General features: G+C 41.4%; 1 protein-coding gene across 2 annotated transcripts; it reads right to left on the bottom strand.

Moving 5' to 3' along the window:
• Window positions 1-704: 704 nt before the first annotated feature.
• Window positions 705-11,718, bottom strand: LOC308332496 (kelch domain-containing protein 1-like). 2 transcript variants are annotated; one of them, XM_080788434.1, is made up of 13 exons: window positions 11,514-11,718; window positions 10,623-10,693; window positions 10,272-10,389; window positions 8,483-8,595; window positions 7,816-7,909; window positions 7,133-7,231; window positions 6,434-6,508; window positions 5,622-5,680; window positions 5,380-5,492; window positions 5,230-5,314; window positions 4,312-4,396; window positions 3,370-3,449; window positions 705-1,388 (listed from the first exon to the last, which is right to left on the bottom strand). In XM_080788434.1, the coding sequence occupies exons 1-13, from the start codon at window positions 11,616-11,618 to the stop codon at window positions 1,253-1,255; spliced, it is 1,233 nt and encodes a 410-aa protein (XP_080644560.1). In that variant the 5' UTR covers window positions 11,619-11,718; the 3' UTR covers window positions 705-1,252. The 2 variants fall into 2 exon arrangements, with proteins under 2 accessions (XP_080644560.1, XP_080644561.1); XM_080788435.1 differs by having other exon boundaries at window positions 5,230-5,302.
• Between the last annotated feature and the right edge of the window lie 1,097 nt (window positions 11,719-12,815).

Genomic DNA, 12,815 nt, shown 5'->3' with positions numbered 1-12,815 from the left:
CAAACACAGCTGGGTCGGAACCCACATGTGGGCCGTGGACACATTTTTATGGGTCTTATTTTTTGTGTTTCCTACATTTTGTATTTCCAAACATTTTCGAAAATCATTCTCCCCAAAAAGCAACATTTTTCATGAATTAAAAACAAATTCAATGATTTTATTTCAGTAATTTCATGAAGAAATCAAAGAAATGCCATAAATTAGAAAACAAAGGTTTAAGAAGTAGTGAAAATAGCCGATCTACAAGCTCACAACACGACACGTTGTGAGCTTTCACTAGTTTGGGTCCTTGGGTGAGTTTGGGAACCACTGAATGGTCAAAATGACAGATATCGTACTTCAGCAGTAGAGGGCAGCAACTGCCTGTGTACCATTTACCTAGACTAGGTCTGTTCTCTGTTCCAACAGTGTGACATTCTACAGCAGTTACAATACAACCTGTGAGATTGTGGCTCATATTACTAGTGATGATAGTAAGGTTTTAATATTTTCAATTCAACAGATTCAAACTAAGAATATTTCAGTGCTTGTGTGTCAAATTGTCCACAAGTTTATCCATTTCCCCTCAGTCTTGTCTTTTGTTAATTAGATATGATTAAATTGTTCATTTCCCCAGTTTTATACACACAAATCTGGGAACCCCCTTTGGGTTTGTTGTTGCTATGTACAGCATACTGTAGCAACATCCATCCAAGGCATTTTTTGAATCAGCCTCAGGTGTAGTAAATGGGTGTTGACCAGCTACTAATTTCTTTCTAGATGCTACTAGGAAATTAATGATGGATGCTAAAGAGATGCAAGGTGATTAGCAGATTACAGAAGTGGATGCTAGGTAATATAACTAGTATGTTGGAAAGGTGCTACTAGTTGGTTGATAGTTTAACACTACAGTAAATGTCGTCTTTGTGTAAGGTAGGTTGTTCTGCTTCAGAATTAATTCAAGATATAACGTAAAAACATTGAGGGCACATAGATACTCCCCTTATGGAACATTTATGTAAACACTTTATTAAACATTTCTTTTAAAAACAAACAGAAAAAACAAAACAGTATTTACAATGAGGTATTTTCTTATGGCTAATTTGACAATTCAAACTGAAATACTAAATTCTAATTAAAGAGATATACAAAATAATGTTTTTCAGGCAAGTAAAACCACAATATAAACTCAAGTAATAAAAATTAAGATTATTCCACATGATCTGGCTCATTATCTAATATCTAGTCATCTAATTTGTAAAAGCAGGGCATCTCAAGTGATGAGTGTTGGCTCGCTGTTGGAGAAGAAAGTGATTCTCTTGTAAACTCTGTCCTGCAGCCTTGGAGGAAGCCACATCAGCTGTTCTCCAAGAAGTGTGGTACTTTTTGCTATGTTGTTCTCGCACAGTCTACAGACGACAGACAAGAATCATTCAAATTCAGGTAAGACTATGTTAGTCTTTTTGATGAATTTTGCACATAATGGTGCAGAGTTAAAACGGTGCAAAACACATGGTGCATACTGTAGCATACAAGTGAGTTGCGAGCCTGAGAATATACAATTGCCCAACATAGTCACCTCTGTGTGGTTGCGCAACAGAATGGATCAACACAAGGCTACTCGACTGGTAGACACAAAGCATTGCAATGTATACAAACAGTGGCGTGGGGCTTTAAGCATTTCTGTATATGCCCATTTCACATACTGTACACACGTCAAATCCAAGGTATTGTGCATAGGTTTAGACTGGTAAAGCTCATTATGCTGTAATGTGCACTGGTCCAAGAAGGAACAGAGCAGAGGTATAAATAGCTCACAGCCTTGTTTGTGTGGAAACGGTGGATTTTGTTAAATCGCCTAATCATCTCCCAGCGAGCACCGTCAGGACCTGGACGAATTAGTGACGTCTCTATCGGGGGTCAAACCTAGCCTGGATCCAGCCCAAAGACCCTGCCCACTGTCTGAGTGGAAAGCTACAGTCTGATAATCAGGCTAGGTCAAACCAAGGCTAGTCAGATCTGTCCCAGAATATCACCTGATTTCAACAAACATAAATTCTGCCCACCAAGACGGACATCCCTGGATGAATCAGAGAGAGTCCAATCGAGGCCAGATCAACTGAAGTCTTATCATAAATAGTCAGATCTGGTGCAGAATAAGCTATATTATTTAAACTGGTGAAGACGTCCTGGAAATGACGTAAAGATCATGCCCATATGGGCTGTGATCTGGCCCAGTCCTGAACGTCACCGGAGGACGTCATCATAACGTGATCATGATGTCATTTGGCCTTCTGGGCTGTGAAATTGTGAATGCACGGCAGATGATGGAGGCAATATGAAAATGCACACATACAGCATGTGCTGCCGAGGCACACTGACTGGCTGAGAATGAATTGTTATTACCCTCACAGGACTTAAGGTGCATTAGCACCATGGGCCTCAATCATAAAAAAGAATAATCGTGGATGTATTCTTAAACATAATGCTTAAGATAATTTCCAACATTACACCTTGTATTTATGCTAGATTAATAGAATAGAATACTTCAGACAAAGAAAATGTCATAGTCGTCCGTTTAAAGCAATATTATGTCACCTTTGATTTATGCATTTCAAATCTTTTCAAATGTCTTACATTATGGTCACACCTGACCTGACCATGCATGGTTTACAGTCACCTTTGCCTCTGAAAAGGATAAATTACAGATTTCCCTGTACTGTAGCTCAAGTGTTTATTCAGACAGAACCACGGGAAAACTCTAAATCAAACCACACATAGAACAACCCTAGAGAAATTAATAGTGCACACAAAGTGCTCTTTAATGTGCGCCTGTTTGTGGGCTGAAAATGCATCTACAGCAACTGCCAAGATACACAGAATAGGCCAAACCACAGTGGGCAGAGAGAGAGAGAGAGAGAGAGAGAGAGAGAGAGAGAGAGAGAGAGAGAGACCAAGTTACAAGTTCCTTCTGGAAAGCCCCTATAGCGAGGAATTCCAGGCTGGAGACAATTCTCTTTAAAGTGCACAGTTGACAATGTCTTCCCGTAACACAGGAACAGCACTGTTGAGTTGATGTGCCGCACAAATTAATGTCTAAAATGCCATACTAAAATGTCATAACATAGAGCTCTTCTGCAGTTCAGAGGCTGCACACTGCTGTGCCTACAACGTAATTTGACTTGCTTAGTATGACTTGGATGTAGAGATACAATAATGTCCACATTCTAAGTAAGGTTTAAACACTTCATTGGCTTGAACGCAAGTGGTTACTTAGAACCCCCGATTGGGGGGTTGCATCGCTTGAATCGCGGCAAAACGCTCGAAAGGAAATATCCAGCTACATCTGTGTGGGAGATAAGCAAAACGTTCCTGGCAGATGGTTCTTACCTGGAGAGGGAGTACGGCTGGGTCTGGAAGAAAAGCAGGTCCTTGCAGTGCTGCTGACACGGAGCCCTTAAAACAACCACCTGATAAGAAACGATTGATGGCATGGAGATTACGACTGAGACACAGCAGAGTCACCATCTCACATAAAAAATAAACAGTCAAATCCACACTATAATAAACACAGACTAGATTGATGTACAGGTCTGTGAGGCATCAGACAAAATACTGGTCAGCTAAAGTGAACAGTGTGTGTGTGTGTGTGTGTGTGTGTGTGTGCGTGCGCACGCAAGAATATATACAATTTTAAGATATTCAGAAAGTACTAAGCAGGGTCAATTTGGTAATTGAAAACTGTCCCAGTTTTTCCTTTTGCATTTACATATGCACTGTTGTCTGACTACACAGACTGTCTTTGGTGGGAAATCCATGTATGAATCAATCAATTCCACTTCACAAGCACAGAGACCTGTTTAGTTTATTAGGCCCCCATGAATAAAAAGGAAAACACTACAGTGTAGTGTTTTCCTGTTTATGTGAATGCCGAGTCTGATTCACACCGTTGGATCAGAAAAGCACTTAAAGCCCACTTACAGTAAACTTTTTATTTGTATTATCATGCAACAGTTGTACTTAATAATCAGAGTTTATATACAAGTGATGTCAACAAAGGGGATTACATGGAAGGGGGTTTATTTCTTCGTTCGCCTGTGTAATGCATGCGATATGGCATTTAGTAAAATCCCACATGCAAGAAAAGAGCTTGGTCGCTGTGTCACGTTCATCGTGACCATTCTGTGGAATTAAATCCAAACTTTCCAAGGCTGAATAGGACAGCTCTCGCGTCTGTCAAAGAACTACAGTGCTCACATCCAGCTTTGTTAATGCTGGATGTGTCATGATCATCATGATGAAAGTAAATGGTGTCTTATTATATAGACCTACCGAATCCCCCATGACATCGAAGCTGTGGCTTCCTCCGAACACAACTACGTCGTCATCCTTGCCCTGATATGCTGTGTGCCACAGTCTAGGGAGGAGGGACAGAGCAATGTCAGTTAAACAGACAGTTATAGCCGTTTATTTGCCGTCCATACAGTGAAGTTGTGTTTTCTGATCAGGTGTGTCTGTGTTTCTGTGTGCTAGACAGTGTAAGAGAGACAGAAAAGATACAGTGAGTGCATTTGAGGATGAGAGAGGTGTTGGAGTTAATAATCTTAAGAGACACCGTTTATGCAGACTATTCATGAGGAATAGTAGCCTCGGGGACCGCAGGTAGTTTGTTTTCAAAAGAAAAGAAAAAGACTTGTTTTTTGCGTCGCTCTAAATTTTAGTGACGTCAGTGTTCTCCGAAGGGAGGGGAGGGGGGGCTCGGTGAACCAATACGATCCACCGACTGTTTTCACAAGGCAATTTTGAATCCGCCCCTCTAGACCAGGGATCACACTGGCTGGGGCAGGCTAGAGGAATAGTAATGGTGACTCGAATTTAGATCGTCGTCACCTAAACACAAAACATTCTGATGGCCAAATGCTTGAATATGAAAACATTGACCAAAGTCTCATGGCGGTGATTTTTCGCTTACATCGTACTCATTGTACCTCCACCACCACATTGGGGAAGCAGGGGTGGGAAACTAAAGTATGTCTGTATGTGGCATTAAAGACAAGACAGGGTCCTGTCCAGTCAGTCTGGAATGTAGAGAGAGTGAGAGATATTTGGCCAATAACAGAACGCACAGATATTTAACAGTTCTCACATTTCTCACAGGAGTAATGGTTAGGTTAGATCTGAGGTCAGGGTAAGGTTAGGGTTCATGCCAAGCATGCAAGTTGCTCCAAGGCTGGCTGGCGGACAGCTTACCTGGGCTTGTCCTTGTGTGGATGCTCCCTCTGTCGCCACTCTCCCTTCAGTGCATTAAACTCCCATGCATCACCTAGAACAGAAGCTTAACCCTGAGTATGGGGCATGCATGCATGCAGAAGAACTTGTACTGACATATTTATGACTTACTCAGCGATGTTCCATCTATCGCCAGGCCTCCAAACATGAAGAGGTTGTGGTCTGATGTAGGGGTGAGGGTGTGCATAGAACGCCCTATGGGTGCGCACGAGGAGGGGAACTCACTGGTATTGTGGAGATGAAGAAAGAATATAGCACATAAAGTCAATGAAAACATTGGGGAAAAAAAGTTATATACTTTGAGCTACATAGGTGCTAAACAAATTATTTGTTTTTCATTTTAGAGTTCTTACATTTGTGTCCAGGTCCAAGTGTTCAGATCCAAGCAGTACATGTCCAACTCATTAGTTTCCTGGAAACAAACAAAGACAGAAGTGATAGCAAATGAAAAATATATTTTTTAAATATATCAAAATCAGTCCTAGCCTTCAGAAGCCATCAGTAAGAAATAGAGTTCTCAAAGGGCCTGACATTTAAGGCCCGGCCCTAACTGGGCCCCGTTACTGATCAGACCCGAGGCCCGGACCCCGACTGATTAGAATACATTTTAGGCCCAGCCCGAGAACGTCGGGTCGGGCCTGGTCGGGTTCCTGCAGAGTTTGAGAACTATAGTAAGAATTAAAGCACCCTTTTTATAAAACAAAGATGAGATTCACACTAATCTTCGTACCAAATAATAATTAATAATATATTATATTTAATTATATATCAAGTGGGCCATATATACTGTAGATTATGGCAAATGTAGGAAAACCATGATCTGTCCAAACTGGGTTTTCTTGTGCATGTACAGGTGAAGCCGTCATAATTAGGATCCACAAACAACCATTGAATAACTACGTCAACCTCATCCGTTGTAACAACAGTTTTTACATGATTCATTCATAATATATTTTGTACGCTTGGGGTCCCTGGGAGACTTAAAGGTTTTAGAACCCCTGCTCTGGATGGTGTCAGTGTGCTTTGATCCACATTTCTCGGTCTGCTGCCTGGGACTATAGCGTTCTATAGTCACTTACTGTGACTATAGACTGCTCCAGAATAGTATTTATTCACATGAGAGATGCAGTTAAATGACGCACTCAGCACTGATGAGTCCACTCACCAAGCCACCACAGACGTAGCCTTTACCGCCCAGAATGGCACTGGCATGGCTGCCTCTAGGGGCTGGAGCCGGTCCCTGAGGATGACAGAAGTGAGAGGGGACATGCAGTCATTGACAGTAAAGTGACCATTTGAACCCTAGCCTAGGTTGACGTGATTAAACAGGAGTAGTAAATATAGACTAGCTTGATGTACAGTGGTCTGATGCCTCACAGACCTGTACACCAAGCTAGTCTGTATTTAGCAAAAGTCCCTACTTCATAACTCATAATTACACACAGCCTCCTCACAAACCAACCATTTAAGTGTAGGATTATTTTTTTTACATCTTCTTTCATTTCAATTTTATTGTAGAGGGCAGTGAAGAAGAATGACAGGATAGAGATTGAATTTATGTCAAAAGTTATTGACTCTATGCTTTGGAGAAAACTAAAGATACAGCCACTTTCTGCACAATATACTTATATTGCTTCAGCTTCATCATGCAACATTTAATCTGTGCTCTTTTCAATTGTTGTTTGGCATGCACTTTGTTGGTATTTGCCTGAGGCTGTACTCAATCTTAATGTGCTATAAGTAGACAGCCAGGAATGCACCTCAACAACGTAGCCTATGTGTTGTGTACAGAGAAGAGACTGTGTCCTCTCACAAGAATTTTTCAATATTACAGAACAGATGATCTCACACTCCCGTACTTTACCTGAGTCTCCGGTTGGGTCCATGTAGCCGTGCGAGTGTCAAATACATGAACCTCGTTGTTCCATCCCCAGCATCTGTAGAATGTGGTTCCGATTGCTGCCTGCAGGGCAAAGATTATAACCTTTTAATTTATGAGTCGTCATTTTGAGGGGGTTGGGATCAGTTTTAGTGCCAAACTAAAGCCCTAACCACACCAAAGGGTCAAGACGGTTTTAGCGTTGTCCCTGCGGTGTGATATGTCCTGTTGCACATGACCCACGTTGACCCTAGTGATTCAATACATGGAATTCAATGGCCCAAACCACACCAAAGGGTCAAGGCGGTTTTAGCGTTAACTCCTTGCAACCGTTTTGACCCAAGGAGTTGCAAGGTGACCCTTTGGTGTGGTTAGGGCTTTAGGACAACAGAGTATCTAAATCAATCGCAAGTACTAAAATTCAGAACCCGAGTTGGTTCTGTACTTGGACTGCTTTTTCCGCCTACACCAAATCTCTTCGCCAAGAAATAGCCAATCTACAAGCTACCCAGAGTAGTTGGTTAATGAGTTCAAGTGGTTAATGAAAGATCATTGGTTGTGAGTTATTGGTAGTGTTACATGACAATTCTAGAACAATATTAAGATTTGATGTTCATACAAATTGTATTCATCCATCTAAAGATGAGTGTAGTTCTGTGTTTTATTACCCAGGCAGTCTCCTCAACAACAAAGCTGGAGGAGGAGGAGGAGTTACGGATTTCCTGTAGAGTCTTGCATCCATACCCTCCAAAGTAGATTAGCCTACATCAGGAACAACAAAAAACGTGTCATTTGAAACATGATACTTTATCACAACAAAGCATCACAGAGTAAATAGAAATTAAAATAAACTATGAGAAATTAATATAACACAAAGTCCCCTAGGAAAGATTTTCTGAGTGGTGGCAAATTTAGACCCAACACCAATTTCTTCAGAGCTAAACATTAGGTAAATATTCAATTTCAAAACATGCATGTTACGGTATGGTTGATTTATTACCAGTGGTTCTCAAACATGTTAAGGACCCCCGTTTGAAAAGATGCTGTACCCATAAGAGAACATAGAAGATCCATTTTTAAATAGGGCATAAGTATGTGAACTCCTCCAGGGACCACTGGCAGACCACTGGCAGACCCCACTTTGAGAACCAGAGGCATCTACCAATTAACCAGGAATGTGAAAAACCTGTGCCGGAAGAACAATAAGCTTCACAGGGTTGTTCAATGGATCAGCCAGGGGTTATTGACAGACGTCTTTATAGGTGTGCAAGTTTTGTATGACAGTGTCTTGAAAGATACTCAATGGTAATATGAGAAAAGTTATGACAGGCACACCTGTCTCCATGTATCCAGCAGCTGTGTCTGTTTCGTGGTGAGGGTGTCATTCCTCTGGTGTCTGTCACACTCTTCCATGTGTAGCACTCCTCTCTCAGGTCAACACTGTGGAACTAATACATATAGGAGCACAGGTTGACTCTACAGACATCAACAGGTCGGCAGGTAAGTTTGGCCTTGGGCCAATTCTTTTCTAGGCCATTAGATGGCAAGCCAAAACACAATCAAGAGCTTATGTTTAGAATTGCTATAAAAGTTAAATAAAGATCTGCGAGTTATTACTGCACACTGAAAAATATGTACAGTATGTGCCATCTATAATAAAATGTTACAGGTGCCAATATCCTTCCCATCCTTGAATGTGGCACTTACAGGATATTTAGTTCATCATAAAACTGTCAAACTCCGTTTCAAGGGATATTTCATTATCCAAAAGGCAAGACCGCACCAATGCAACTCCTTGAAACATGCAACTACAGCAGTACTTGCAACCATTATCCCCAATGGCAGTTCCAAGGAGCCATGAAACTGTTCTGTTGCAAGGAGTTGGGAATAGTTGCATTGGGGCGGTCTGGCCTAAAAATACAGACAGAATTAAAAGTTTGGGGACCGCTGGTTTAAGGCATGTAAAACACGGTTTTGTTTTTAAATGTGAAATAAGTTTTCCCATCTAAAAGTCTTGAGAGAAGTTGACAGTGAAAACAGAACATTCAAAAAGAGAATGGAAATGGAACTATCCGTTCATCCTGTTTCATTAAAGGAGAGCCATTGTGTATTTCACTGTCCATATTATGTATTGATTGCACTATGATGGGTTCAGCACCACGGCGCTGAACCCACATGATTTATGTGTCTGTCATTCACTCAGTGGCCTTGTGGTTAGACTAGAGTGTCCACCCTGAGGTAGGGGTTCAATCCCCGGCCGGGTCATAACAAAAAAATGCGTGGATTGGGGGTAAGTCCCTGTGACATACTAGCGTCATGTCCAGGGGGTGTACTTACGCTACAGAAACAGGACATAGGCTCCTGCCCTATGGGCATCATGGCTCGGCAAGGCTACATTCACTCTCAGTCTCAACATAAAGAAATATAAAATAAGCATTCTTCAGGTGGGTGTAGAGTTGTAGACTCTCTATTTGGACATTATTATAGCCTATAATGTATGTGGGTATAACTGAAAGTGCAAGAGTGTGCATGCATGCACCTCAGCTACTGGTCAAGGCCCACATCAAATCACCTTTCGTCCAATTTGCCTGTTGTCACTTGCCTGTTGTCTACCACTGTAGCCTTCAATCTTAATGCAGTTTCTGCTATAACACTTGAATTCCCAATTAAAGTTTATCTTATCAGTAAATTGATAGAATGTGCTAGTAGCTATCCATGCGATAAAAACAAACCTTTTCCGGTGATGTAAACGGTGATGTTCTAGATAATGTTTTAAAAGACAGATACGGTGGAGGGCTGCTTTCACTTCTCACATTAAGACAGAGGTTGTTGCTCATATTCCCTTCTACAATTAGACTCACTTTCCAAAACCCTGTCTGTCTGCCTGTCTGGCATGTTAATCAGCCTCGCCAAATAATCAGGCTGCGGCAAGTTCTGCATGTCACAGATAGTTTTCATATCAGAGTTACAGGGTCAGGCAAAACGGAAAACAAAAAACAAGTCAACCAACAACCTTCCCTGTGGCCTGTTGTTAGTGACGCAGATGATAATTTGCATAACAGCTCTGTGGGGGGTTATGGATGAAACCACAAGGCCCCCCGGGAAGGGCCCAGGGAAAACCTACCTGGTTGGTGTAACCAAGCGAGTCGCACCCGGCGAACATGTACAGTGTGCCGTTGAGATACGAGCTGCAGAAACCCGACAACTCTGGAGGGACCTCCCCCGTGATCCCCCTGAGCTCCCTGGTGGCACAAACACAGAAAAGAGGAAGGTAAATAACGGAGATGACAGCTTGGGTGAACAAACACACACGCAAATATAGTCATAATGCGGTTGATGTTTTTAGGTCTCATAAGGTGACTGCAGTGCAAAGTAACACAACCAGTTAAATCCCCACCCCTAACCGATGTGATGTTGACATGACAGGGTGCCTATTTCACCCGATAGAATGGAATATTATGATATATTATCTTACCATGTTCCAGTGTCAAGATGGCAGAGCCACAGCTCACTGCACGGCACCAATACATCTTGTTTGTTAAGTGCCTGTTGAGGAAACAAAGTCAAGTAATAGAATCAAACAAAATGTGTATTTCACCCAGCATTAAGTAAAGATGAACTATTGTTCTTAATCTTTACTGTCCTGTATATTCTTGTACAAGGACATACTGGCACACAGGTTTATCCACTTAAGCCATCATTTATACTTATAGTATACATTATATCATCATTTAACATGTACACTATTCGAAAATAGCCAATTTTTAGATCTGCCATTTTCAAACAATTCAGATTTAAAATTGTATCTTTTAAAGAATTGTTATATTATTATTATCGTCCATAATAAGTAACATGCCCAAAATAGAAACACTATATTAATGTGGAGTTGTGACAACATTCTGTCTGTGCATAAAGCTTTGTGGTAAAGTACAGCAATGAGTTATGGATATTCTTTCTGTCTATAGCCTATAGGTAATATTTATTGCTCAACACTGTTGTAAGCTATTGGGTGAGGCAAAGGATATTGGCTAGCCATTACAAAAATAAAATAAATCTTGTCATGCATTGTTCAGTTATTCTACAAAGACTAGCACTCAATGCAGCTCTGCTTCTGCATGCCTCAGTGAAGGTTCCAGATTGACAAAAAAGTGCTATTTTGGCAACAAGGTGTTCCTTTGCGATTAAATGCAACAATGTGCAATTCTTAGAACGTATATCAATGTTTATAAAAAGGTAACTTAATTTGTGATTTTCATTTGGAAGGTGTCTGTCTGTAGGCTGTCTGACGGATACGCAGATGAGAATTTAAGTGACATGTATTATTCATAGAACACCACAGAGATAATATTAATGGAACGTCTCTTACGCGATAACCTCCCAAAACGTAAAGTATGTTGTCCTCAATAAAGGCTGTGTGACTGCTTCTCTCAGGCTGGTCCTGCGCGTCGCCACAGCTCCTCGTCGCATCCATCCTCCCCTGGCTGGCTGGCTGGCTGGACTCAAGCAGACTTTGACTGGCGCTCCTCTTCGCTCGGACACAACTGTTGACTTCCACCACCACAACACAAGAATGCTAACAGGAAACACCGGACACCACGAATGGATGAATGGGGCTGTTCTAGTGTTCTTGTTCTGACAAAAAAAAAAACAGATAGAGGAAAAACCGGTCAGGGGAGGAGATCTGGTTTGGTTCTAACCTCTCTCGTCCCGACCCGTATATCATGTTGATATAATTCTAATTCTATCCACTAGGTTGGTTTTAACCTCTCCCGGCCCGAATATCATGTTGAATATTCAAATTCGACACACTACGACTAGGGAAGAAACTTCAGTTAACATAAATAACATGATTAATGTAACCAGTCCAGTCGACAGTATCCTCTCTTTAGTCTTTCTTTACCTTTGGGCATTGATGCCGTCCGCCCGTCCCATTCAATACGCACAGGCCGTCGGCCCGCAACACTAATCACCTATTCATTAAGGATACACGCACCAGGTGTGGACCACACCACACAGTGGCGTTCAACTGTAACATCATGAATTATGTGCGTGGCCTATGAATGTGTTTATTTCTTTTGATTGATTGATTGAAATATTTATTAACTCAATATATGCTATTTCTATTCTCACATATTTATTTGTGGCCTACAATGGTGATGGATGGCTGCTCCGCATGAGTAGCCATCTAAATCTTAGGCTAGGAGGGTCTTTTGGAGTTGTCTCTTGTCAGCTGAGGGAGTATAGGAAATGGCACATGGGATGTTTGGACATTTGGAAGGAAGAGGGCGGCATATCCGCCCACTCAATGACCCAGAACCATTTGTCTCGTTGACCCAATATGATATTGTCACATTATTCGTGGTTTAAAACAAAAGTAGTGACACATGCAATGGCCTATGGCCCATAACCATTATATCTGGGTAATTTCTCTATTTCGACACATGGTGGTGCCCTTCAGCCATGTACAGTAGCCTATACTAAACCAACTTTCTGTATACTAGTATACTATTACCCAATGTTTGCAGACAATAGGCTATGTGAAGGAACTTTATTATGTACATCTCAAAAAGCATAGACTGGGCTGATAGAATATGCCAAAGTGAATAGGCTATTCATATAGCCCATGATGTCAGTACAATGTCTTCAAGTCCATACAAATGTTGACATA

This window comes from Protomyctophum bolini (genome assembly GCF_963924005.1).
Source record: "Protomyctophum bolini genome assembly, chromosome: 18".
Classification (NCBI taxonomy): domain Eukaryota; kingdom Metazoa; phylum Chordata; class Actinopteri; order Myctophiformes; family Myctophidae; genus Protomyctophum; species Protomyctophum bolini.
Note: the sequence above shows the minus strand (reverse complement) of the source record. Positions and strands in the feature narration are given on the sequence as shown.

Bases quoted from the DNA above. Each gene is read 5' to 3' on its own strand.
- LOC308332496 (XM_080788434.1), bottom strand. From the start codon at position 11,618: ATGGATGCGACGAGGAGCTGTGGCGACGCGCAGGACCAGCCTGAGAGA. The intron at 5,681-6,433 runs GTGAGTGGACTC...GTTTGTTTCCAG, and splicing joins GCTACGTCTGTGGTGGCTTG to GAAACTAATGAGTTGGACAT. The intron at 5,493-5,621 runs GTAAGAACTCTA...CCACAATACCAG, and splicing joins ACTTGGACCTGGACACAAAT to TGAGTTCCCCTCCTCGTGCG.